The sequence below is a fragment of the Hirundo rustica genome, chromosome 4, assembly GCF_015227805.2.
Source record: "Hirundo rustica isolate bHirRus1 chromosome 4, bHirRus1.pri.v3, whole genome shotgun sequence".
NCBI lineage: Eukaryota > Metazoa > Chordata > Aves > Passeriformes > Hirundinidae > Hirundo > Hirundo rustica.
This window is the reverse complement of record NC_053453.1, coordinates 53202260-53228278: the sequence shown is the minus strand read 5'-3', so window position 1 is coordinate 53228278 and position 26019 is coordinate 53202260. Positions and strand designations below refer to the sequence as shown.

At 47.8% G+C, this 26019-nt stretch overlaps 4 protein-coding genes across 9 annotated transcripts in view; 3 read left to right on the top strand and 1 right to left on the bottom strand.

Moving 5' to 3' along the window:
* Positions 1 to 3036: 3036 nt before the first annotated feature.
* CBY1 (chibby 1, beta catenin antagonist) lies at positions 3037 to 6191 on the top strand. The gene is made up of 5 exons (XM_040062501.2): positions 3037 to 3104; positions 3697 to 3806; positions 4494 to 4599; positions 4679 to 4794; positions 5593 to 6191. The coding sequence occupies exons 2-5, from the start codon at positions 3729 to 3731 to the stop codon at positions 5671 to 5673; spliced, it is 381 nt and encodes a 126-aa protein (XP_039918435.1). The 5' UTR covers positions 3037 to 3104; positions 3697 to 3728; the 3' UTR covers positions 5674 to 6191.
* Positions 6192 to 6280: 89 nt separating this feature from the next.
* TOMM22 (translocase of outer mitochondrial membrane 22) lies at positions 6281 to 8207 on the top strand. Its single transcript, XM_040061204.2, has 4 exons — positions 6281 to 6441; positions 6537 to 6655; positions 6953 to 7070; positions 7480 to 8207. The coding sequence occupies exons 1-4, from the start codon at positions 6331 to 6333 to the stop codon at positions 7552 to 7554; spliced, it is 423 nt and encodes a 140-aa protein (XP_039917138.1). The 5' UTR covers positions 6281 to 6330; the 3' UTR covers positions 7555 to 8207.
* A 1930-nt stretch (positions 8208 to 10137) lies between these two features.
* JOSD1 (Josephin domain containing 1) lies at positions 10138 to 19869 on the bottom strand. 4 transcript variants are annotated; one of them, XM_040061203.1, is made up of 5 exons: positions 19670 to 19869; positions 17853 to 18651; positions 12503 to 12631; positions 12192 to 12386; positions 10138 to 10838 (listed from the first exon to the last, which is right to left on the bottom strand). In XM_040061203.1, the coding sequence occupies exons 2-5, from the start codon at positions 18035 to 18037 to the stop codon at positions 10739 to 10741; spliced, it is 609 nt and encodes a 202-aa protein (XP_039917137.1). In that variant the 5' UTR covers positions 18038 to 18651; positions 19670 to 19869; the 3' UTR covers positions 10138 to 10738. The 4 variants fall into 4 exon arrangements, with proteins under 4 accessions (XP_039917137.1, XP_039917136.1, XP_039917135.1 ...); XM_040061202.2 differs by lacking the exon at positions 19670 to 19869 and adding an exon at positions 19185 to 19446; XM_040061201.2 differs by lacking the exon at positions 19670 to 19869 and adding an exon at positions 18920 to 19021.
* Positions 19861 to 26019, top strand: part of GTPBP1 (GTP binding protein 1) — a 19301-nt gene continuing 13142 nt past the window's right edge. Inside the window, exons 1-3 of one of the 3 annotated variants that reach the window (XM_040061199.2) lie at positions 20401 to 21632; positions 22598 to 23730; positions 25391 to 25502. In XM_040061199.2, coding sequence (XP_039917133.1) covers positions 25397 to 25502 — 106 coding nt within the window. In that variant the 5' untranslated portion in view covers positions 20401 to 21632; positions 22598 to 23730; positions 25391 to 25396. Of the gene's footprint in view, positions 20225 to 20400; positions 21633 to 22597; positions 23731 to 25390; positions 25503 to 26019 lie in introns of those variants that run through there. The other 2 variants (XM_040061197.2, XM_040061198.2) reach the window with 2 other exon arrangements.

The following is a 26019-nucleotide window of genomic DNA, read 5'->3' as shown; positions in this document are numbered from 1 at the left end:
ATTAATTTCAATATGCCAAAAAATTTTTAGATTATAGGTTTTAAACTCAGTCTCATTTAGCCCACCAGGTGTTACATTATAACATTATAGGTGGCATTATAAAGCCACGGGGCTTTATAAAGCTTTGCCTGTAGTAAAAACCAGGCAACGTAGCAACTTTCAGTACAATAACTATAATAAATACTCTTTTTGACTTCAGACTAAGCCTACAGAATTCACCAGTCAATGGGGTTTCCCTGTAATTACTGATAAAACAGAGAACAATAATTATCCCGCAGTGTATATGAAAAAAAGGACGAGAAACACTATGGAGTTAAAAGCAGCTCTGAGAATATCTAACCTATGGATTCTCTATCACTTTTGAGCCAAAAAAGCTGAAGAAGATGCTCCAAATTAGGCTACCAAGAACAGCTTGGGTCTATTCCAAAATTTCCACACTGCCATGTGCTACAGCCCTATCTTCATCCTGTCAATCTCTCAGACTTCCACTAGTGTTCTCAAAGATGTCTTCCTGGGAACATAGGCCACTTCCTTACACAATGACTGTAACATACAGGTTCTTCACCATTTAATGGGCTTTTGCAGTTCCTAAATGATTACTGTAGTTATTGTCTTTGGAGAAAGACTGTGTGCTTAGGTGTTCTTTTCCCCACAGAGTGAAAGGAACAGAAGGATCCTACACTACTACACCATAATGCTTGTAACATAGCTGAAAATCATATGTCAAACTATATATAAACATATATATGTATGTATTTGCAGTACACTGAGAGACAATGCTAGAAATAGCAACAGTCCATTCTTGTCTTGGTATCTACCTGACATGTAGGTGGAGAAACAATGATGAAAACCTGCTGCCAAAATACCCTGGGAGGTTGGTGCAGTGAGGAAATTTCACAGCATTTTTCAAGGAAATGGAGTCTGGTGAGAAATGAAATTTCCTCAAACTCTGCAGAAGAAGAAAGATTCATGAAGCAAATCACAGCAAGACACTAAACCTCCTCTTAGTGTCCAGGGGAAGCCTTCTGAACTCTTGTTGATGAGCCCTGCCAACTATGAGACCACTCACACAGGTATTATCCACCATGGGCGCAGTACCAGGCACAAAAGGAAACATTCACCTCATGCCAAGGCAGTGGGGATGGGCTGCCCAGCTTTTTCCAAGTCTCTGCTCCACAGAAAGAGGCAGTAAGAGAATCACTCTAAGACCCCAGACGCATTAGACAGTTTGGTTTTACAATAATTACAATGTATTTCTACAATACTCATCCTGCTCATTGCAAGGACTCAAGCAGCAACTGTGCTGAAATGCACAGGTTTCTTCTAGGAAGATAAACATTACTGAAAAAAAACACCCCAAGCAAACTGAGCTCAGTCCCTCGCTATCCTGTATGGTCTTTGGCTCTTATAAGCACCCAGGTGATCTGCCCTTATTTTCTCATTTCAATACTGTAATTCTACATGCTCTCAGCTTTTCTTCCAAAGTTCTTGCCCTCATTTATCTAGGCCTTCCTTTCATCTTTCTTATGCAATATATGCACACACATATGAGTATTAAATGGTGACAGAAGCCACAACTACTTCACAAAGACCTTGCTTTGAACAGCGACTTTTTATTCTTCTTTTAAGGATGATGACTTCCCCCCCCCACACATCTCATTATAATCATTTCTCTTATTGCAAAAATCACTGCTTTCGAGTGCACGGACTCTGGTATACTGGGTTAGAAAGCAACTGTTTTTATAGCATATAGTTTTTATAGTTTTTATAACTGCCCTGCAAGAACCAGATATTGGATAACTGGACTACCAAAAGGTACTGCAGCACCAGAGATTTTATTTTTGTCTCAAGTCACTGGATTTATTGTGCTATTTTTGCAATTCTCATTCCAAGTGAGAAATTTTCTGGTTCCCATAAGGCAGGATGCCAGTTAAGTGCTCTGGGAATGAAAGACTGTTAGTTTTTTGTTTTTTTTTTTTCCTGGCATACTAGTACATCCACAAACCAAATCAAAATGTTAGTGATTCTCTTTTATCTTCCTTTTATCTGCCAGTTTTATCTGCCTGCCCCCTGTTTTTTTTGGGTTCCCCCCCCCTTTTTTTTTTCCTCCTTGTCTTCATTTTTCCTTTTTAACTAAAAGTCAGCATCTTAGTATCTTAGTCATTCAAAATTTTTCAGGAAAACCCCAGGAAATCCTCAATATAAGCTTTTTAAACAATGAAGCAAGTAATTCAGATCACTATTCTAACATATTGGAGAATTATTTTACAGTTTAGGAGCGGCATTTTGCCTCTGTAACATAAAAAGTGCTGGTGATATGTGGTACATACCCATGCCACCCATTCAAAATATCCAAACCAACTGCCACTGTCACCTCCCATGGAATACAAGCCAGCAAATAACACAATGAGTCTAAATTTATTCCATCATGTGCCAAAAGGACTTTGCAACGTGCACAGGAAATCAGGATGCTGGGACTGCTTCAAAAGGAAGGCATGTGAGGAGCTGCTGCTGTGCAGTCACAGTCCCTGGAGGTGTTTGAGAAGAGACAGGACAGGGCACTTAGCGTCACGGTCACGTTCACATGGCGGCGTTCAGTCAAAGACAGGACTCGATGATCTCAGAGACGTCTTCCGACCTAACTGATTCCGTGATTCTCTACGATTCTTCCCTCCCCAGCTCCTCACCCACCATCCCCTGAACCATGCAGTCCAGGACGCCAGACCTCCTTCACCTCTCTCACGTTCCCATGCAAGGAAGAGTTCTCTTCCTAATGGCCTTTTCTAATTTGTCTGAAAAAATAAACAATCCTCACCCAAATCAATTTTAACAACTCCCAGGCGATTACAGCATTTTAGGGAAGGTGTTAAGAAAAGCCCGGTCGGCACGGTACTAGCTTGACGCAGCCCGCCCGTTAGCAGAGCCCGACCCCCGAGCCCGCTGCCCGGCCCTCCGCCCCCGTCTGCCGCCACCACAGGAGGCGGAGCGGAGCGGAGCGGGGGAGCCCGTCGCCACGGCAACGCCGCGGCCGCAAACTGCTCCCGGGACACGCGGCGGATCCCACGGGCGGCGAGCACCGGGAGCGGGCGCGGCCCGACGGAGAGGTGCGGCCCCCCCACCCCCCCCGGAATTAAGGAGAACCTCGATGGAACAGCCCGGCCCAACCGCCCCCGCACCGCGGGCCTGACCCTACCACTGCGGCGCGGGGGGGGGTGGGGGGATGGGGGGCATTCTTCATCGGCTCCGCTCTTGCCGAGCCCGCTCTTTTCGCCAGTGAGATGCCGGGAGGGAAAACAGAACAAAGGAGCATCCCGGCGGTGGCCTGTGCGAGGAATAGCGCCCCGCGGGGCTCCCCTTCCAGCTCCTCGGCGTGCCCGTAGGGTGGTAGGGCCCGTGCTGCCCCGCGGTGCCGGGCCGCGCGGCGCTGGGGGTACCGGCCGGCGGCGGGGAGAGCCGGGGGAGCGGGGCGGCACCGCACCGCGTACCGTCCGTCCCGTCCCCCGCCCGCCGCGGTCACGTGGCGCTGGAGGTGCGAGGAACGTGGCGGTGGCGGGGCGGCGGCCAGGCTCCCCACCCCCCAATTTGCCATCTTGGCCTGAGAGCTGGGGGGCTCTGCCTGGGGAGAACGGCCGCCTTGCCGCATCACTGCTCTTGGCCCACAATCTCAGACCCATTGTGTCTCTGGTGCTCCTTCAGGAGCCCGCCATAGGCCTGGCCGGCAGCGCGTGATGCCTCTCTTCGGGAACTCCTTCAGCCCGAAGAAGACCCCCCCCAGGAAATGGGCCTCGCTGTCCAATCTGCACCTGGTGAGTCCCAGCACCTGCGGTTTGGGTGTGCTGCCTTGGTGGCAGGGGTGGGGGGCTCCTGCTGTGAGTGCCATAATCCTTACAAGAGCTCCCAGCTGCTTCCGGGGCAGGAAAAAGTTATTAACCCGAGGGTGATTGGGCTCTGGAACAGACTTCCCAGGTCAGTGGTCACAGCACCAAGCCTGACAGTTCAGGAAGTTTTTGGACAATACTCTCAGGCACATGGTGCAGCTCTTGGGGGTGGTCCTGTGCAGAGCCAGGAGTTGGACTCAATGATCCTTGTGGGTTCTTTTCAACTCAGTATATTCTGTTATTCCAACTGTGCTGCTTTCTTCCTGCAATGCAGCACCATTCCTGATCACTGTTGACTATACATGAAGCTTGAAATGGAATAGCTCAGGGAAGAATCATCATCACCCCCCCTGCAGTCCAGAACTGTGTCACTGAAAACTTCTTACCAGTGGTCTCCAAGTGCAGGGAGATGAGTGCGTGAGTCGGAGAAAGTGCAGGGATGACAGTGAGACCAGCTAGTCCTCTACTGCAGCGGTATATGACCCAAGTAGGGTTCCACGTTCTAGGGCCATTTGGACCAACATCTTCCACTGGAATGCCAGTCACTAAGAAATGGGAGAGTGGGGGGTAGCTCTGGAATTCTGTGAAGCTCTGAGTGTGATCTTCTCCCTGCAGCTGGATAGATCCACCCGTGAGGTTGAGCTGGGCCTGGAATACGGCACCCCCACAATGAACCTTGCTGGCCAGAGCCTGAAGTTCGAAAATGGCCACTGGGTTTCAGGTAGAGCTCAGCTTGCTCTGGTCTGAAGTAGTCACGGTTGGATGACAATCTGGATTTTGACCTCCTTCTTTCCTCCAAGAATCAGGAACCTTCCTGGGGGATCGCAGGGAACTGCAGCGCTTGCGCAAACGAAACCAGCAGCTAGAGGAAGAAAACAACCTACTTCGGCTGAAAGTGGACATTCTTCTGGACATGGTGAGTCTTTGCCCGACTCCTGCCTGCCCACAGTAGTGGGGATACCCGAGCAAAGGGTGCTGGGTCCCCTGAAGAAGGCTGCTCTCGCTGCACCCCCTTTTCTGCTTTACCCTGTCGTGCAACACAGGTGTAATGGCAAAGTGACTGTGGGAGTAAAACCTGATCCCCTCTGTGAAAAGAGGGGAAGGCTCCCTCCACTTCGCAGAGCTTGTTGTGAACACTGTGACTGAGGAAAAGCCCCTGCAAGTGCCACGTCTCCTGTTTCCCTTTCTGCACAGAATATGGCATTTTTCTTGCCATTTTGTCCTCTGTCCTAACTATGAAACTGAGTTACAGCCAGTGTTTCTGTCACAGAAGACTAAAGTTTCCATCTGCTGTCATGAGGGGTGTGACATCTATCTTATGTGTAAAACTGGGGGTGAAAGAATTTATAGTAAATAAACTGAAATTCAACCTTACCCAGAGAGACATTCAGTAAAAGAGAATACATATCTGTTCTCAGTTAATAAGTGATTTAGCCTTTATGTCGCTCTAAACAAATATTTTCTTTCCTTACTCTTCATTTGTTTTAAAACTGGAAAATGGCTTTTGTGGCTGGAACACTTGGCAGAAGTGCTAGCTGCTCTCCAGGTTTTCCTGGTGATTTTAGTGAAGCATGACATAGCAGCTTCCCCCTTGCTCAACAGGAACAAATTCCCTCCTGCAGGACCTGGCTTGTGTAAGTCTCAGTTGTGCTGTGAAGTTGGAAAAGCCTCATGAGCTTTTTAACTCAACCCTGTTGTTTGCTGTGCATTCCAGCTCTCTGAGACCACTGCCGAGTCCCACCTCATGGAGAAGGAGCTGGAGGAGCTGAAGCAGCACAGCTGGAAGAAGAAGTGAACAAGAGGTGGCCAGGCTGGTTCTGGGTCTTGGCCCACGGGATGCTGGGGCTGGCTTGGGCCTGCCAGCCATGTTGGTACTGTGTGGAGGTACTTTGTTTCACGGGACCACGAGTGCTGAGATGCCTCCGGCGTTGTGTGGTGCTGTGGGTACTGCTAATGGCTGGTTTAGCACCAGAGTGCTGTTAATTAACACTATTTTCCTCAGAGCACTTTACCTTGTTACGTTTCCTCACCGCAGCCCAGCACAGGTACCCTCTTCTCTACCGCATCCAGACAACAGGCAGTGGAGAAGATCCGTCTCCACAAGGGCTCCTCCTCACCTTCTCCGCTTACGGGGGCGGGGAGATCTCTGCCTGCTCCCCCTGGGGAGCCCGCCGCTGCTTGTACAAGCCTCATCATCTGCCTTAGGCGAGCAGGATGCTGGAGTTGCTCGTTCGGGAGAGTTTTGCATATTTTACATAAAACCTTGCAATTAAAACCCGGTTTTGAGGGTGTTTGTAACGCGTCGCGCTGTGCTGCGCGGGCCGGGGCAGGGGGCGGCCGTTGCTCCTCCGGGCCGCCAGGGGCCGCTGCCTCTCCCGGGCTAGGTGGCGGGTGGGCCGCCGCGCTTCCGGCAGCGCTCTGACCGCCGCTCCTTCGGTCCTGTCTGGTGGCGATGGCGGCCTCGGCGTCCCTGTCCCCGGAGGATCTGCTGCCCAAGGGCGGCGCGGGCAAGGCCGAGGAGCTGGAGGACGAGCTCGAGGAGGAGGAGGAGGACGACGAGGAGGTATCGGGGCAGGCGGCGGGGAAGGCCGGGCGGGCGCGGTGACCCCGCGGGCGCGCAGGGCCGTGCGGCGGGGCCTGACGTGGTGCCGCCCGCAGCTGGACGAGACGCTGGCGGAGCGGCTGTGGGGACTCACGGAGATGTTCCCCGAGAGCGTCCGATCGGCGGCCGGGGCTACCTTCGACCTGTCGCTGACGGTAGCGCAGAAGATGTACAGGTGAGGGGGTGGCGGGCCGGGCTAAGCCCCTCGGAGCGGGCCCGGCGGGCAGAGCGGAGGCCGGGGTGCCTCCGCCGGCTTTCGCGGTGGCTTCGGCCGCTGGTAGTGTAGTGCGGGGCCTGTGGGGAGCGGCGGAGCCACGGTTTTTGTTTATGGGCGGCTTGGGAAGGGCGAGGATAAGGGGATACCCCGGAGCTCGGAGCTGGATTTGGAGGCAGGCTTATGGTTGAGGCACGGAAGGGAAACGCGGGATTGTGCCAGTAAGAACTGGCTCCTAGAGTTCTTTCTCCTTGATAGATTCTCTAGAGCAGCTCTGTGGATTGGGACCACCTCCTTCATGATTCTTGTTCTTCCTGTCGTCTTTGAAACCGAAAAACTGCAGATGGAGCAACAGCAGCAGCTGCAGCAGCGACAGGTGAGGCAGGAAGGCCAGGCTCTCTCCCCGCCTTGCAGCGTTTGCTGGGAGTGCCTGCACCTCCCACTGTGGATAGCTGCTGGGAGAGCCTGGGGAGAAGGGTGCAGTCTGTTGTATGCTGTGGGCTCGCTCATCCCACCAGATTCTCTGGCTGGATGTTCTAATTAGACAATCCTGCTAATTCCCAGTGTCAGGATGGTGGCAATCCCTGGCAAGCACAACCTGGCTTTCACCAGCTGAAATATGCTGTGGGGGGCTGAAATAGGGACTGTGGTCAGGCACTGACCTTGGCTGTTGCAGCAGCTGTGGGGCAGGTGCTGCAAAGTGCCACCAATACCTGTGGAAGGGGGACAGCATGGCAAGGTGTCTTGTGTCCTTGAAACCCCTCAACTGATTGTTTTTTTTCCAGATCCTCCTTGGACCCAACACAGGGCTCTCAGGGGGAATGCCAGGGGCCCTGCCTCCACTGTCTGGAAAAATCTAATTTGCGGAAGCTGAGTTGGATTCATATCAAGTGGAAAGACCTTGCGATTATGATACATTGAACTGTTGATTTGTTGGGCCAGGGCATTTTTTCTTTTTATTTTTGTTTCTCCTTTGGGACATTGACCTGTTCATAACGAGGGAGGGAAGCCCCCCTCTGGACCTGATGATGGCTCCTCTCTGCATCCCCCTCTCCTTTAGAAATCATGAGTATTTCCTTTTATTCAATCACTATGCCATAACCCGTTACAGACTTGGACCGGGGGAGCTCCTCTGCCACCTTCTTGGCCCCACAAAACACCTTGGGGCACAGGTCAGGCTTTGAAAAGCAGCAGTCAGACAAAACAAATGCTTTCCTACCTGATTTGGAGCTGAAGGACAGTGGTGGCAGGAAGTGTGACTTTCCCAGCAAAGGAAGGAGGGGTGCCGGTGGCAATCAATACCCCATGGAAAATACTCTTTGGGAAGATGGGTCTGCAGAAACACTTTCACTGCAGCTGTGTGTGTGTTAGAAATGAGGGAGCAGCAGGCCAGGTTTGAGACGATCACATCCGCGCAGATTCTCTGCCTCATGAAGTAGAACAGACATCAGCTGCGTATTTTTTTGTATGGAATATTAAATAAATCCAACCTGAGCAGTGTGGTTTTAATAGATGTCCTTGAGGGAGGCTCAGTTCTTTCAGAGCTGTCAGGGGATTTCTGGGTAGGGATCTCTCCATTTCATGCACAGCCTGGCAGTGCAGAAGGGGCCAACGCAGCTTTGTCACTTTCAGAGGGGTGGGAAAGCCTTGCATGGCTTAGGGGAATTCCCTGGGAGGTGAGCATACCTCAGCACCAGCATCCACCATTCAAGATTACTAACTCACAGAAACGTGGTTTTATAACCAAAGAAAAAAATTTATTTATCCTTTACATACTTTGTTACAGAACAATTCAATTGAACATACAGAAGTGATAGGACATTTATATGGAAACTTTTTTTTTCCATTTTTAATATTTGGTTAAACAAAATACATCTCTGTAAACAAACTCAAGACAAGGCTCTAACAAAAACAAGCAAGAAAACAAAGAGGGGCTTCCCCACTCCCGAGCAGTGGGACTGGACTAGCTCACCCATCCTTGGGCACAGCAGCCACACCTTCCATGGGGATGTGATCATACACTTTCCCTTTACCTGAGCAGCTGGATCACAGTTTCTCCCCTGGGAAAGCAGCTGACATACAAGGAGAGGAAAGCAGCCCCAAAGTATTTTAAAACATCTTTGCATATTCTGCACTGATCCATTGGCTTGCAGTTTCCATGCAAACAAAGATTTTTCTCCAAAGTGCAACTTCAATCAGCAGAGAAAATGTTGCTGTTGAGATTTATATTTTCCCCTCTTGAAGAAATGGCTTCAAGTCAGGAGCAGAATGCCTGCAGGCTGAAATCCTGCCTGGAAAGTGTGTAAAAACTCTGCCAGCTGGTATTGGTCATTGGAATGTGTTATGAAATAGAACTTTTAAAAATGTAAGAGCCATTTGCCCTTGACTGTGGGAGGCTGTGCTCAAAGGACTGCACAAGTGCTTGCCAAATGTCCCAGGGCAGGCAAACACCATCGTCCTGTTGTCACGTGGTCTCTGTTCTCTGCTGGGACAGTGCCACTTCGGTGGTCTCTCAAGTTCGAGCACCTGCTCGTGTGTTTGCAGAGCTTCTGAAGAGAAAAATAACTGAGAAAAGGTCATTACAATCCCTTCTTTCACCAGCTCAAACATCAGTAATGAGAACTTCCTGCATGATGGAACAGGATCCTTCAAGTTCCATCAGGTCCCAGAGGTTGCTGTTCAACCAAGATGTGTAAAGATGGAAGCAAACAGCAGCTCAGCCTGGAAGCACTAAACACAATGAAGTCAGTTCCAAATTCAGCATTTCCACCTCCTGCCATGGAAGGCATGGCTAAGCTACAGCTCTCCTGGGTGACTGGAAAACAGCTGGTGGAGATTCCTCTTTGTGTTTCCGTGTCTAGTCTCACTTCCCCATGGAAGGCAGGAAAAAGCAATTCACCCACTAATGGGGTGTTTGTTGGCCAATGCTAAAGGAGAGGTTGGTTCAACTACCAAGCCAGGGTGTCTCCAATGCCTGAAAGTTCTGGTGGACCCTCTGCACCTCCCATAGCAGCAGACTGTAGCAAGGGCAAAACTGACTGCTATAAAGTCTTCCTTCCTCAGACCATTTTTATTTTATAACTTTACATCCTTTTCACATGACATCTGTGACTGTGGGCTAGACTTCTGGAGAGAGGAAAACAAGAGGGAATTAATTTCTTAGAAAACCTCTTCAGCTTTATTCCTCTCTCCAAGGAACCCCTAAACTACTGGGTGACCATGCAGAAAACCAAACTGTTTAAAATACTAAAAAGAAACCCACCATAGCACAAAGAAACCCAAGCAGACTGTGGCCTCTCCAGTCCAGCAACTTGATACTCCTCAGTCAGCCTTGTACTTGCTGTTTCCACATCACCTTAGTCAGACACACTACCAAACAACCACTTGCCACATACATAAATCCTTGGAGACCCTGGGGAAGAATCATCTAGCTACCCAAAGAATTTCTTGGAAGATGACACTGGTTTTATTATTGTTTCCTAATTCCTGGCACAAACCAGCCCTAAGAAGCAGAGGGTCGCGCTGAGCACCGTACCATTCCTAATGTTTTGAGTGTCCTGAGAGACCCTTAGGAATTGAAATGTCTTCACGACAACTTGTTTTGGAGGGAGAGAACTGTAAAGAGGTGGCAGCGTGCTCAGCCCCTGCTCCCTCCTGACAAGCCAAGGAGGGAGCAGTGAGTGTCCCACCACATGTGGCCTTGAACCACGTGGGGAAATGGAGGCCCAGGGTTTGCAGGCACTTTTCCCCCCAGCCCAGATTTTCAAGGGCATGATGCTTTCCAGCTGGCCAAAGGGCACTGCAGCTCACCCATCTTGCAATTTAAGTGATTGGCTTCCAGTTTCCTCTGCTCTGCCCTCAGTTCTTCCCCACCCACAACCCCCAATGTCCTCTGATATTGCCCTATTGCACCAAGGAAGGAAGAGAAGAGCCTAACAAAGGAAATTCCAGATGATAAGAGTCAGGGCACCCATTATCCAGGTTTTAGGACATCGGGAATTCAGTAAAGGGGAAGAACTGTAGTGGGAGGACAGTTGGCCCAGGTCACATGTCAGCTCTCCAGGTCTGATGTGCTTCCACCTCCTCTGGCACCACCAACAGGAGTTCACAGTTCTTTCCTCTCAGCTGGTGTTTCAAAAATTTCCTATCATAAAGAGAAACAAGCGCTACTGAATGTAGAACTTCGTCATCTGTAACTACTAAATGCAACTAACTGTTCAAATGTAACAAGAAATAGAGGAAAACCCCACTGTCTTTAGTTATTTTATGACAGAAAAAAGCTTACAAACAAATACTAAATTTGCCCCAATAGATTTAACCATCTCTACCCAGAAAAGTCTCAGAATCAGATAGACATTATCTTAACCTCAGCAGAGATGAGTCTATATAGATACTACTTTCTTACTTTCCAAGGTAAGAAAAACAGAATTAAAACCAAGTGTAGTTTCTTCATATTTCCAAAATCAAGAACCCCACCTTAACTTAAAATAATTCCAGAAATCTGGGAAAAATCTTTCTCATGTAAAAAAAGAACGCCCCATCATTTACATTTCCTTAGCAGCAGTGTACCGCTTGGTCATTTGACGTGGTTTTTTAGCCCCTTCCTGCACCTAAGCTTTTTCTAATACCAAACTTAGATTACTTCCAATAAATATGAAAAATCAACATTTTCTCCAGTATGTTTTGGTCCAGATTTCCAAAACTCCCAGTAGAGAAAGCCCTTATTTATTGCTGAAGAACAATATGCCTAGGATAAAATCCACCAGAACCTCTGCACAGTAGTTTCATAAGAGAGTTACTTTACCCCAGAAATTTGCCAAAACTTCAATGGCACGGCTGGCTCTGCAAACACTGCACATTTGCAATCCCTATCTCAGAACAAATCTAGTCAAGGCAGCCAAGCTGCTAGTAGGATTTACAGTACCATGGAATGGAAGCCAAACAGCAATTAAGAGCAGGTGAAACTTTACAAAGTATTTACAATGACCATCTTGTATTAAGATTGAAGAGGGAAGGGGAGCCAAGCCAAAAGGGCAGCGTATCCTTACACAGGAAAAGTGATTCCTCACAAACAGCTCTTACTGCTGCCAGGAATAAGGTTGCACTTTTAGTCTGGAAAGCCTTTGGTTGAAAACATAGAGATTGTTACTAAAGAGGCAAAGAATGTTGATACCGTCTTGTTCGAAGAGGGAGCAGGACACAGCACGCTGTGTTGCAGGTGCCACCCACTAACACCAGGGGTGGCCTCTATCTTCACCACTTGACAGAGCCAGGCACATCAGAGACCAAGTCAAGCTATCCTGAGCTCACAGAGACACCACTGCCAAAAGCATTTCCCTAGCTTTGTAAAAATGGGGCATAAATCCAAGTGGAGGCAGAAGAACCTCATTACTCTCAAATTTTTACTATTGAAGGTCAGCCATACATGTTTCAATTGCTAACTGTTTTAAGAACAGACTTCCTACCTCCAACAGGGAAGGATAAGAGGAAATCCTACCTGAGCTCACTTTCACCTCCAATCCACTCAGGCACCTTGAGCTTGGAGTCGAGGTTGTAGTAGGTGCCTCCCACCTCCCGGACACAGATCCAGTGCTGTCGCTTGAGGGGGAGCTTCAAGGGGCCCCAGCAAAGGCTGGAGGGCAGATTCATGATAAAGCCCATCACGTTAGACAGGGCAATGGCATTAACATCTCTGAAAGAGTGCAGAACACAAGTATCAACCAGATTATGTTTTGGTGCTTTCACTTCAATCTCTTCCTCATTTTTACAAATAGTAGCCACCTCCAGAATTACACAACTTCTCAGTACCTGCGCTTATCCCACCAAACCGCCTCGTAGCCTTTGGTCTGAAGTGCTGCCATAATCACGTTCACATCATAGTTCCCATTCCCCAGCATGCTTTTCTTGTGGGGGGTCACCATGGTGTTGGGAGACAGCCTGCAAACAGAAGAGGAGACTGCTCTAGCAGATGTTTGCTGAACCTGTATTCCACAACAGGAAAGGGGCTACTTGCTCTATAACTTGAAGTCCATTTTCAGGGGTTTTGTGTTTATACACAAACTATTCCATCCCTCCTTATCCCTCATCAAATGGGATGAGGGAACTAAACAATACATTAAGAGTAACTTTGATGTACAAAGCCTCCAAAAATCCTACCTTTGATGCAAAAGAAGTCACAAAGCTCTTCCTCCCTGACCCTTTGAACTGGTACTTCTGAAGGATGCTTCAATTATGATTTTTCCTCAATTTACAGTTGGAGTAAATGCCAGATTGCTATTTAGGACAATGGCTATTACAATTTCAAGAGTTCAACAGTCAACACCATTCTTCAAGACTGGATGAGAAAAAGAGGCAGGGGAGGTTGGCTGCAGGAAAGGTTGTTGTTCTTCCTCCTCCACTGGTAAATGAAAGAAGTATTCAGACAAAGCTGTGAAGACACTTGGGGTTGGGAGCTTTCTAAACTGTTGCTGTTTCTAGATGATTAAAAAGAGTATCTGTTGCTGTAGGTAACTAAACAGATAATCCTGATGCAAACAAATCTCTTAAGCTTTGACCTGTAAGTTTGCTTAGACATCACTTGCATTACTACAGCATCTAAAATGCAGAACCACAGTCCATCATGTTCATATAATTGCAGAATATCCTGAGTTGGAAGGGATCCACACAGAGTCCAACTCCTGTTCCCAGACAGGACAGCCCCAAGGACCACACCACATGCTTGACAGCATTGTCCAAAGGCCTCTTGAACTCTGTCAGGTTTGGTGTTGTGACCACTTCCCTGGGGAGCTTGTTCAAGTGCCCAACCACCCTCCAGGTGAGGATCCTTTTCCTAATATCCAACCTAAACCTCCTCTGACAGCACTTCATGCCATTCCTTCAGGTCCTGTTACTGGTCACCAGAAAGGAGAGATCAATGCCTGGCCCTCCACCTCCTCCTTCTGAGGAAGCTGTGGGCTGCTATGAAGGTTACATGCCAAAATACACAACGGCCTTTGCACAAGTTCAGATAACGGATGTGAGACATAACAGAGATGTGTGGCAAAAAAGGACGTTAGCCACTTTTATGGTTTTAAGTTTCCCCCCTCAACCCAAGAAATCTTGTAAGGAGGGAAAACAGCAGGATGTACTATTATGAAGATGACAGCAGGAAAAGCAAGCATGAGGGAAACTCGGAGCAGAGAACAACAAAGTCATGCGATGCCAATCCAAAGAAAGTCAAGCCTCAGATGAGTTCTGTTGTGATGAGTTGCTCCTTCCATTGATAAGGACTCCATTAATTCTACTAGTGCAAAGTTCAGATTTCATATCATCCAAATATCTGTATTTTATCTGCCTCCTCCTCCTGTCAACTCTATCCCCAAAACTCCTAATGTTCCTGCACATTTTTCGCTCAGCCTTTAGCACACTCCATATTCTGCAGGCGTATTTCATCCACTGAAAATCCCTCAGCCCTTCTGCATTCCTGCCCTCGTTACCCAACAAATTTTTTTTTTTTTAAAGGCATCCATGTAGCAGTGGCAGAAGATGTTGGAAAATTCTTTTTAACTTTAGCACAATAGTTTTTGATCCCTATATCTGTGATTAATGCTTCATTTTGTACCATATAGTACTTTGTACAAATGCCAGAGATTAATGTGGCTTTGTCTTAACTCCCTACATCTCTGACTGATAGACTTGTACCAGCTAGCGCTTCCTTATTTACCTATTATCAGTGATTAAGATGTACTAGCAGATGTCTTAGTTCTGAGAACAAAGATAGAGTGCCAGGCCAAAGAATGATAAACGAAGCGCATTGTGACCTGACAACATACTTGAGATATTCTCAAGGTGAAAAGATTCATTAGAGGATCCAGAACCATAAATGGAAAATTTGGGGGATGGGATGTTCCCAAATGACCACCAAAGACCCTCAAAAGGCCCCTACTGATATGCATGGAAATAATTAACAGATATGCATGTATTCAGGAAATACAATGCATTTGTAATAGAAATGCAGTGAATATATACTGGTTTCATGCATTTAACCTGGTCTGGTTATATGACTGGTAGACTGCTGGGTACACACATTAGGTGGAGCAATCCCCATGCACCCAGCATGCTGAATAAAATAATCTCAGCTTTCTTTCCTAACCAGCTGTGGAGAGTTTATTTCCCAGTTTTCAGCAACACCCTGACAGCATAAAGCATTTGACAAGAAAGCAGTGGACTGAGTAGAGAGTTTCAGAGCAACCAAGGCTGGAGAGGTAGCCTTTGTCTTCAGCTGTGAGTTTTTCTCCAGTGGAGCAGCCTGCAGCAGAACAGTCTGGGAAGCGTGTTCACTACAGAAGGGAGGGGAGTCCACAATACCATAGTAAGAGGAAAAGCTGTTAATACCCACCATGGGAGTGTATTTTACTAATCACAGAGACAGAACCTGCAGCTTTTCACAGCTCTTTCAGCATCTCCAAAAAGCAAGATCACTTGGCTACTGCTAATTCCTCAAAATCATTGCTTCAACCTACAACTCTCCTGAGCACTAGCAAGCAAGGAAAACCTTACAATTCAGAGAGCCCTTTGGGCTGCAGAAGCACCCTCTCGTGGTATCATTTTCCAGAGACAACTTTATTCAAGAGCTGAAATAACTTATTTTTGTTCCTTCACAGAACTTCCAGAGCCCCAGAAATGCAATGCGGTAACCAGCATGGCCAACAAAAAACTGGCACCTGTCAGCAAATTTGCCCCATGAACCATCTCAACATCTTGACCCAGACATACCTAAGCAGGGTCCGCAATCATCAGCTGAATGATTCTGACTAGGCAGTTGTGGGTTTTTTTGCTGGTGTTGTTGCTTTGGGTGTTGTTTTGTTTTTTTTTTTTTTTAATCTAGCCACTGAGCTGAGGAAGACTGACAAAGTTGGACAGAAATACAGGTAATATTCCTCCTGATCTTTCTACATCAAAAACTTTCATAAACATGTTGTCTTAACACAAGGGGCTCCAAGATTCCTGCATGCAGTTGTCTTTCCTAATCAGTCTCAATGTGCAGACTCCAGTGAAATGAAGAGATTTTGTTTGTTCTATGCAACACTTGGAACATGCAATCATACTTCCTGCAAAAGCCAGAGGAACATCAAAAAGGTACTACTTGTTTTAGAGGAAAGCTACAAAATCAGAGGGATGCCCAGACTAAGTTTTGTCATGTGCTTGAGATGATGATCATCAGACTACCCTGGCCTTACACAATAGGATGTAGGAAAAGGGAAGCTAATGATTAAGCAATGTAGTTCAATCATTCTCCAAGGAATGTGGTAAAAGCTAGAGCTTATTTGTGACTTTGTTACCTTGTCAACACCAGGTTTAAAAATCAGACCTCAACGTTTTGGCATGTTATTAAAAATATTCATCAGTCCTTTATCAATACATAGAAAGTGAGCAGACATAGGAAAAGACAAGTGACATATAAAGGGCAAGTAAATTCACACTTCTTAAAAGCAAGTCAAAGAGCTACACACAAGTAGTCACCCAACAGAAAGACAGTGGCAATTCTTATGCATAGCTTATAGCTAATCCATTTCCAAGAGGAATATCCATGTGTATTTCCATACTGCCATGGGGCTGAATCAATCTGTATATCTTGATCTAAATATCAGGATGGAACAACTCCAGGCTGGAATAAAAGTCAAGCTCTCCCTTCTAGGGAACAAGTCAACAAGATTAATATCCAGTCTTTTTCTGAGAGGTTTCATGCTGCACACTAATTCTGTCTCACCAAATGCAATGAAAGCCAACTAATTAGATCATCACACTCCTTCTACCACATGAACTGCCTTTGTTTGCTTCAGGGCAAGAGCAATCCAGCTGTGATTAAGATTCTGACAATTGCTGCTCTGGAACAAAACCAGTGTGTTTATGCTGGACAGAGAGTGCCTTGAGCCTGCCATGGACCAGCTCCACTCCACCAGCAGGAGTTTTATCTACAAGGCTGTAATAAATAGCATTTCAATCTAATACTTGCTGTTGTCCTTCACCACACTCTTTTGCCAAAGACAGGCATGAGTTTGATGAGTCAAGCACCAGTTTCATAAATTTTCTAGTTTTCGGGAGAGCAGCAACAGGCCCACAGCTCCCTGCTCATGAGCACAGGGTACCACGACTGCCTCATCCCACAGCACACGCTGCCATGATGTGGGATCTCCTACCTGTCACAAAGACAAGATGCTGGCAACTGCTGGTAAAAAGTATTCAATCCTAACTTACACGATGTGTACAACATCTGCAGGTTGAGTATCAGAAAAGAGCCCTTTTCCTACATCATCACTTAGCTTCATCAGTGGTGGGTCACCAGAACTTATACAGGCTCACACAGGAGAATTTCCATAAAGCATGAAAACACCATAAAATAAACACTGAGCAAAATATGAGCTATTTCACGGGCCACGTAATAATTTATATTCATCCCTATAAAACTCAAATCCACTTTATTAATTATCTGAAGCTGCTGGGAAATATGTAGCAACGCCACAGGAAACAGGCATCCAGCTACTGAAATTAAATCCAATTTGAGAGAATGCAGAGATTTGCTGCATAGAAAAAAAAGCCCATAATATTTGAAGAACTTCACTGAACCTCTTGAATAAGGAGTCACTCATTTGGCCAAATTCCTAATTTCTAAAAAAAACATAAGTGTTGCAGTATAAGTATCAGTTAAGTTTTTATGATGACCCGTTAGTCATTCCTGCCACCTTCATTCTTCCTAGGCAATCCCCAAATCCATTATTAACATCTAGGTAATTTATCTACACAAGGCACGGGCAAAAACAGGGAAGACAGGCAGAAGCATTAAAGTGAGTAGAGAGGAAAACAGCAGTCCAACCACATGAAAGCCTCTGCAATAAAGCCCTTTTCCCTTGGACCCAAAACTGGCAGCCAGAACAAGTTAAGAAACAAGCAAAATGAGAAAGAATTTCTGCATGGGGAAAAGAAAAAAAAAAAAAAAAAAAAAAAAAAAAAAAAAAAAAAAAGGGCTGGGATTAAAAAAACAAGATACATTCAGTTCAAAGCAGTAGCACAGTCTGAATCCCTCCTTTTCTTTCTACTTCCCCCCATATAGCACCCAAAAAAATTCCTCCAATCAGCAGAGGACAAGGGGAAGCTAATGCCAGTACAGAGGACATCCTACCTCTGGAAAATCTCCTGCAGGGTTTCCCTAGTGAAGGCGTTGCTGTCCTGGAAGACATTGTTGAGGGCATGGAGGGCACACAGCTCCCTACGTTGCTTCTCATGGTAAATATGCTGTGGCAGTAGCTGAGATGGCTCTGGCGATTCCGATTTGGTCTTGTCACCTTTCCATGGCACACAACTCATTTTCTCGATGGGTGGATGGGGAGTAGGTGGTAAAAAATGAAGGAGGCTGAAGTTTCTGTCTCCACAGTCAAAACAGCAGCCCACTGCCCCTTTCCTTCATGGGCTAGCACTGCTTCCAACTTAAAAGTCCTCCTCTTGTGCTTCAGTTTATTCAGTAATTGCCTCTGACAGCCAGTTTTAAAAACCATATGAAGATCTGCAACCTCCCTCTTCCCATACCCCATAAAATGTAGTATTTCCCTCCCCTCCACAGAAAAAAAAAAATTAAAAATGTCAAAATATACAGTTCTCCTTAGTGTCAAGGTACCAGCTGGAATTTATCACATCGCTCCTTTTCTTCCATTTCCTTTGGTCTACAGTGCCAGTAAAAAAGGTACCCAGACCAGTTAACACGGAGAGGCCCACCCCCAAAGTGCCAAAGGGAAGAAGATAAAGCCAGCGCCTGGCACTGCCTATAGGAGCACAGGGTGGTTAAGCACTTATCAGCTGCATTCCTCCATTCCTTTGGGAACGACTGAATCTTGGCAGGAAGATGCCAACAGCTCGGGGAAGGAAGTTAGGCCACGAGAAACCCAAGTCCAGGCAGCGGGGAAGGCGATTCCTCACAGGTCACCCTGCGCTCCGACAAAGGGAAGTCTCCGTTAGCAACCAGAGGCAGCACAAAGCCTGTGGGAGCGAGGGTAGGGCAGGCGGGACCAGCCTCACGGCCTGGCTCGCACCTTTCCACCCCGCCCCTCACCACCCTACGCCCTCACCACCACCACCACCACCACCACCAAAACAACAACAGCAGCAGCAGCAAACCAGGCGGGAGCAGCTTCCCACGACCAAAGCCCAGCGACCCCCGCAGCCCACCGCGCTGAGGAGAGGCCCCCGTCTAACCCTTCCTCGTGAGAACTGCAGGGGCCCCGCCGGGCCGGGCCGGGCCGGGCCAGGCCGGTCCGGTCCCGCCGCCTCCTCCTCACCGCCCGCTCGGCCCTCGGGGCCGCCCCGCGCCGGCGCACGCGCGCGCCAGGCCCCACTCGCGCCACTCTCGCGCACGCACACATGCGCGCGCCCCACTCCGCCCGCCGCACGCGCCGACGTCGGCCCGCCCCCTCGGCGTCAGCGGTAGAACGAGCCGGGGCACAAGCGAAAGCGGTCTCACCGTCCGCCGAATAAACAAACGTAAATCTTCCCCCGGATTCGTTCTGTGCCACAGGCTGGTGCTTGTGGCGGTGGTGCCAACAGGCGTGCGTGTGGCCCGGCGGAGGACCAGGACAGGCAGCCTTCCCCGCCGCTCTGCAGGGGTCACCTGCCAGGCCGCAGAGCCCCTCAGCCAGAGGGGTTTCCTCTTTGGCGTTGGCGTCCTGCCTAGCGGCCCCCGCCGGCGGCCTGAACACTGTGGGCTAGCATGACGAGCAGGTGTAGGGGTTTTCTGTCGAGAGCCCCGGGCGGGAGGGGCGGCAGGGCCCTTTGCGAACCCGGGGAGCTGGCGGCACGGCGCGCCGGGACACCAGGTCCCGCCGACTGCAGCGACAGCAGGCGCGCTCCCACCCTGTTCCATTGGCTGACACAACTATCAGTGAAAAAGCTCCTCTTTCTGAGGAGATTGGTTAGAAAGAGAGATTGTCCGCCCGCCCACCCACCTACCAGGGCGGGCTCTGTTGCGGCACTTAGTCCCACCCAGGTCTTTGAGATCCCTTATTCGATTGGCTTTCAAGGTTGTTTGTCACGAAGCCCAGCTCTCCTATTGGACAGCCGGCCCCGGACACGTCGAGCGGGCTCTGTTGTGTGTGTATGTGTAGAAAACAAGCCGAGCTGGCAGTACTTCTCCCATTGGCTTCGTGCACTTCGGGGGGCCGTGGCATCGCCTTATGAATAACCACGACTCCACCCGCTGTCGCCAAGGCAACATGCAAATCTAGCCGCTGCGCCTCCGGTGATTGGCGGGCACCGCCTTGGCGGGCCCGGGGGCGGTACCGGGGCGGAGAGCCGGGCAAGGAAGGGAAGATGGCGGCGGCGGAGCGGAGCAGATCCCCGGTTCCAGGGGGGCCCCCGGTGCCGGCCTGTATGTTCGCTCCGGAGCCCGGCTCCCCGGGCGGACGGCCTCACGGGGCGGCGGCTACCCGTCCCCTCCGCGCAGCCTTCGGTGGCGAGGACGGCGAGACGCTCAACGGCGAGCCCGAGATCGACCTCACCAGTAAGGTAGGCCCGGCAGGGGGGGGCGAGCGGCGGCGAGCGCCATCACCCCGCCGGGCCCCCGCTGCTCTCCTCCCTGCCGCTCGGCCGTGCGCAGCGGGCTGCCACCCGAACCTGACCGCTCCCCTCACCTCTGGAGAGCGAGAGGCTGGGACCCGCTTGCCTCCGCCAGGCCGGGAGGGTCCCCTGAGCGCTCCCCTGGCCCCAGCATCACCTGGACGGGTGGCAGAGCCAGCTGTGCCGCGTGGAAGCGGCGGGAGAGACGCAGTAAAGTTGTCCCATACCCCGGCCGGGACAGGAGGGTGCTGGCAGGCTGCTCCGCCCTGCGCCTTCCCCGCCTCGGCTGCCCGGGGGAGACGCCAGCCCACAGCCCGTGTAGCATCCTTAGCAAGCGCAGGGTTTGGAGTTGTTAGCTGCTGCAACGTCCCGCTGATGTTTGCCTTCTGTGCTGGGTCTCTGTAGTTACCTCTGCTGCCAGTTGTTGTAGTTCCTGGGACTTTCTCCACAATCTCAAAGGGTGGTCAGAGCTTGTAACTTTTGAGCGCGAGAGCCCGGTCACAAGTGTGCCTTGCTCTTGCAAACAGGGTTTAGTCAACGCAGAAAAGGCTTGTTCATCTTGTGAAGCTCCTTTCTAGGATTCTAGTGACAAAACTGTGTGGTGGTCTTATTTCTATCAGAACCAGTTCTTGCTTCCATCCTGCAGGAAGGTACATTGTAGTAACATGTGTGTGCCAGAGCCTGCCACAGACTACATTAGCTGCCTCCTGTCACTGTCTTCTATTTTTTTTCCTAAACGGCTGATATTTTTAACTGTATACCTTTTGCTGCCACGGATTTTGTGTACTGTGTTGCTATCTCCCACTCTAAAGTCTCCTGAAAACTTCATCTGGTCCCCTTGTCATTATGTGATCCAGAAGCCAGCGTAGCTGGTGTTTCCTCCTAGTTTTCTGTCATCCCTCCTCTTCATGCTTCCACCTTAAGTTGTTCCAGAGTCCTGGACTTTCTTGCCCTCTATGCACAGAGAAAAGGAAAGAGGAATTGTGTCTGTGGACGTGAAACCTTTTTTTTTTTTTTAAATGGATATTTTACAATGTGGTACTGTATTGAAACAAATGTTGCAAAGGCATCTTGTAAAATAGTAAAGAGCAGAAATCAAACCTGTAGTATCTATTGATCGTGCCTGAATGAGCTGGACAAGATTTTTATACAGGATGCCAGTATTGATCTGTGCTTTGTCTTGGACGTGGCTGCTGTGGAAGAGGGCCAAGGAGGATGCCAAGGACTGCGTCACTGATTCTTGACAGCGAGGAACTTGACAAAAACTCCAGCAAGGACAGAAGAATGCCTTTCTCCCACAAACTCCCATTTGTGGTATCAAATTCCTAGAAATCTGCAGGTGCTGTGGAGGTAGTAGGTAAGCATTTTTTTGACCTTTATTACAAATTGCTTTTCCATACAGCATTGTGCACCTGCTGTCTTTTCTCTGGACTTTTCATTTATTCCCATCTTGGATGAGAGCTAAAACTGTGAGCTCTGCTCCATCTTCCCAAGTTAATCTCCCACTGTGTGCCCAAAACAGCAATCCCATATGGTGAGAATGCAGTAGCTAACCTGCGCCTCCCCGACACCCTCCCCCCTGCATCTCTTCTGTCCTTCCAGTTGAATTGTTCCACTCCAATCCCTACTTAAAATGGGGACTCCCACTGCAATCAGTTTGTTTGATAGTTGCTAGTTCTGCCCTAGTCCTTCTGACTCACCCCCTAGCTACATTAGTACTTTTGTCCCAGTCCTTTCCCTGTGTAAGATGAGCTCTTTTTACAGAGGAGCACTTTGGGATTGTGTTATCAAGTGCACCTTGATGGCTGGTCAGAGAAACAATTCCATTCATCAGCGCAAATTCATTATCATGTTGATCTTAATGGGTGTTTGTTTTCCCTTCAGTGCCAGCACACTGCAGCAGTAATCAACTTTCAGGTCAAAAACTATAGGCTATTAGTGAAGCTGATACTTAATATTAGATCTACATTGACAACAGAACATAATAGTACCTGAACAATGTATGTCTGCAGGGCACAGACAAGAAAATATGGCATAACAGAGGGTACCTTTCCACCAGCTTCTCAATAGCTGATGGTGGCTTTCCAGCCATGCAAATTGTCAGGCTCTGTTTTTCCAATAAAGGGCAGCACTACATATCACATAGTATTTGGTTTGCCCCTAATACTTATAGTTTGTCTGCCTCACGGAGGCAGGCAAAGCCACCTCTCCCCAGAGATTGGGAAGGGACTTGAGAGGTAGCATTTCGAACTTGTGAGCTGTATTTCCTTCTGCTGTCTTAAGAATAAAATAATAACTGGTTGTTACTTTTTTGCCCTATAGGAAACCTGAGGTTGCTAGACCTGCATGGCTCCTACTGATAACTGCTCAGGGCCTGACAAAGTGGAAAGAACAAAAGTGAATGTTTTTGACTTTGTGAAAACCTCTTAAGAACATGCATTCATAGTGCAGGCATGAAGGGGTTGCTGAAAGGTGAAAAGTGAAAAAAAAAAAACAGAGAAGCCAAAGTGAAGGGCTTCTCTTTGATGAAGGAGATGTCAGAGAACAGGCTCTCTCCATCCAGGAGGCTGAAGAGATCTTCAAAACAGCACATCAAGTCTTGCAGTGACCTAGGAAACTGCACAACTGTCTGGGGCTGCAGCTGCAGAAATAGTTGTCAGAAACACTGAGTGGCATTGGAAGGTGTGATCCATGAAAGCTGCTGTTTTATCTACAGATACTTCTCTTGATGTCTTACTATGTCATATGAGCTGTAAGCTTCATCGGCCCCAGAGTAAACATTGGAGGCAGTCTGCCACTGGAACATTCTTCAGGAACACCTTTGCATGGCAGTGAAAGCAGCTGTGTGGGAGAGTGTTGTGAGCTGATGCGAGTGAGCCTGTGCTGTTTGAGGTCCCCAGCCCTCCTGCCTGAAACGTGAGGAAATGCTACAATGAGCTGCTCAGTGCCTTGGTACTTGTTACAACATCCTGTTCATACTGCTGAAGCACTTGGACTCAGAAGAACAAAGCTGGTGATGAGACTTGAAGAAACTGAAGTTAGTGTAGCCAGTCCTGGTGGCCCCTGCTATTTTAGTCATCTTTGTGTGTGTTACAGACTGTTTAATAGGTCTTCCCTGGCTTGTGCTGGTGCACAGGCCTAAAGAGTGAGCTTGTGTGCTTTGCATCCAGGAATTCCTGAAAGTACTTGCAGGACAAAATGAGCCCTACACATCAAAACACAGCCTTCCATTCCTGCCTGGATTGAGCCTCTCAAGAGTTGTTGATTTTGCTCTCAATGCATTTACGTCCAGTGGTTTCCCTCAAGAAGAAAATGAAACTGAAAGGAAAACAGAACTGAAAGAAAAACTAATAAAAGCAAAACTCATTATTTTATAGCGTGAAATAGGAAGACTGTGACAGAGCAGAGTACTTTGATACCCTTTGCAGACCATGCCAAGTAGCTGAAGGGCGTAGGTAGGGCATGTGTTCGAAAGGGGCACGTGAAGGTGATTGTATCTCTTGGTGCTGTCTGGCCCTTGCAGACACATCCCTGCTCTCTGGGACCTTAACATCTGTGGAAAAAGTTGCTTTGGCAGCCTTAAACCTTCTAACCAGCACCTGCTATTTGTGCTTCAGTGTTCCAGCATGCATCGCTATGGTTTTGAAAGCTGCTTAAACATTATTTGTGGGGTGTTGAGTTACTTTACATTCTAGATTTCCAAAAAAGGCCTTCATCAAGTGTGTAATAGTGGTAGTAATAGTAGTGGTAAAGGTAGTTTCTTCTTGAAAACACATTGTGATAACTGTGTTAAGCAAGTCAGGCTGTGTTAGAGAATGTTTGGCATACTTGAGGATGTTATTGTCAACTGCTCTAAACCATGTTTTAGGCAAATATCTAATTTAGCACAGCTTTCAGTCTCAGCCCATAGTGAAGTGCTTCTTTCTGGGTTTGATTTTGGGATGTGTACGTAGGGACAGCTGTGGATGTCACTGAGTGTTGGCACAGTTATGCCTACCCATAGGGCTCTTGGTGTCAGCTTTTAATAACTATTACTGAAAGTGCCTTTTTCACAGAAATGTGTATCTCAATTGCTACAGCTGTTAGGCTGCTGCACTGGGATGCTCACCACCAACAGATTTGTAACCATGGAGGCAGCCAGAGAGCAGGTAGAGTGGCTGATGCAGGTCTCCTTGGTCTGTCACTGTCATGCCACCATTGTGGCTGCCCTGTGCTAGTGTCCTCAGCTGTGTGAGCAGTGCAGGTTTCTGCCAGAAATGGTGCTATACCGTTCTAGGGAAAATCATTCCTGAAGCACTTTCTTGTCCTCATTTTCTGCTTTGTTTCTGTTTTATTTTTTCTGTTCTCCTGATGTTCCTGCAGGGGAGGGCAAAGAAGTTTGATTACTGCAATAGCTGCAAAGTTTGTTGGTAGCACAGCTGCTGGCCTACAAAACTGCAGCTTTCCACTGCTGAAACCACCAGATGTGTTCATACAAATTGCTTTGCATGTCTGCCCCTCAGCACTGTAGTGTAAAGTACCTAAATTTTGAAAATAATGCTTATTCATGTTGTCTCCTTTCCTTCTGCTCTCTCAGAAAACAGAAGGGGACATCAAATATGTGAAAGACTTAGGAGATGCTCTGGATTTTGGTGCCCAGGTGTTCTCTGCAGTGAGGTCTGGTTGGCTTTCTCTGGCTGTCCAGTCATATTTCAGGGGAGCAGCAGCAGTCTTTACAGCAGAGACTGTGGCATACCCAGCTAAGGAATTTCTGTGGAGGAAATACCTGCTCCCCTTTCTGTTTTCCTTGAATGAAAACATACTGGAGTGTTCACTTAAATGTGGCTTTTAAACATTGGTTACATCAAAATGAGATACTTGGTATTCTTACCTGCTTTGAAGTGTATTTTCCTGCATAAATGAACTCTGAGCTCAGACAGACAACCTTGTGTGGTGTCACAAGGAAATAGCTGTCAGCAAAACTGGTTTAAAAAACAAAACCACCACAAAGCGGTCCTGGAAAAAAAGAGTCCTTCTCTTTCAGTAAAGCAGTTAGATTGGTTGTGCTTGTAACTGAAGCTGGCTTTGAAATTGTTTGCCTGATGTCTGCAAATGGATATTCAATCTTTTTTCCAGCTAGTGATGGTGAGTCCAACTTCAGAGCAATATGACAGTTTGCTCCAGCAGATGTCAGAGAGGATTGATGAGGGATGTGGGGAGACCATCTATGTCATTGGACAAGGATCAGGTGAGTATAGCTTCCCCAGCAAAACAACAAAAAAATATTAAAATTATAAGAAAAACCAGGTTCATCTAACTAGACTACTGCTGAAGGTAGTGCTTGCTTTTCCAGAATAACTTGAAAATGTCCATAAAATATAACAGAATAAGTGGGACAGATTTTTTTATTTTATTCCTGCCAACAACTGTTTCATGTAGTGGAGCCAAACTTTTTTTTTAATAAAATCTAAAATTTAATGCAAATTCATTTTTGGAAATAAGGCATATCTTGTCTGAGCACACCAGGAGGAGACAAAGAATCTAAAATTATAGTAACAGCTGTAGTACAGATGTTCTCAATGTCTGTGCAGGTCTTGTTCTGTCTGATTTTGTTCACTGCTCCACAGGAATGTATTATAGATACTTCACATAGCCAAAATATATGCTGCTGACTTTCTGTGTTAGTATGTGTCTGCTACGGAGGAAAAGGTTTTCCTTTGCTCAGCCTGAGACCTTTATTGTCATGTTCAGTTGCGTGTGCCTGC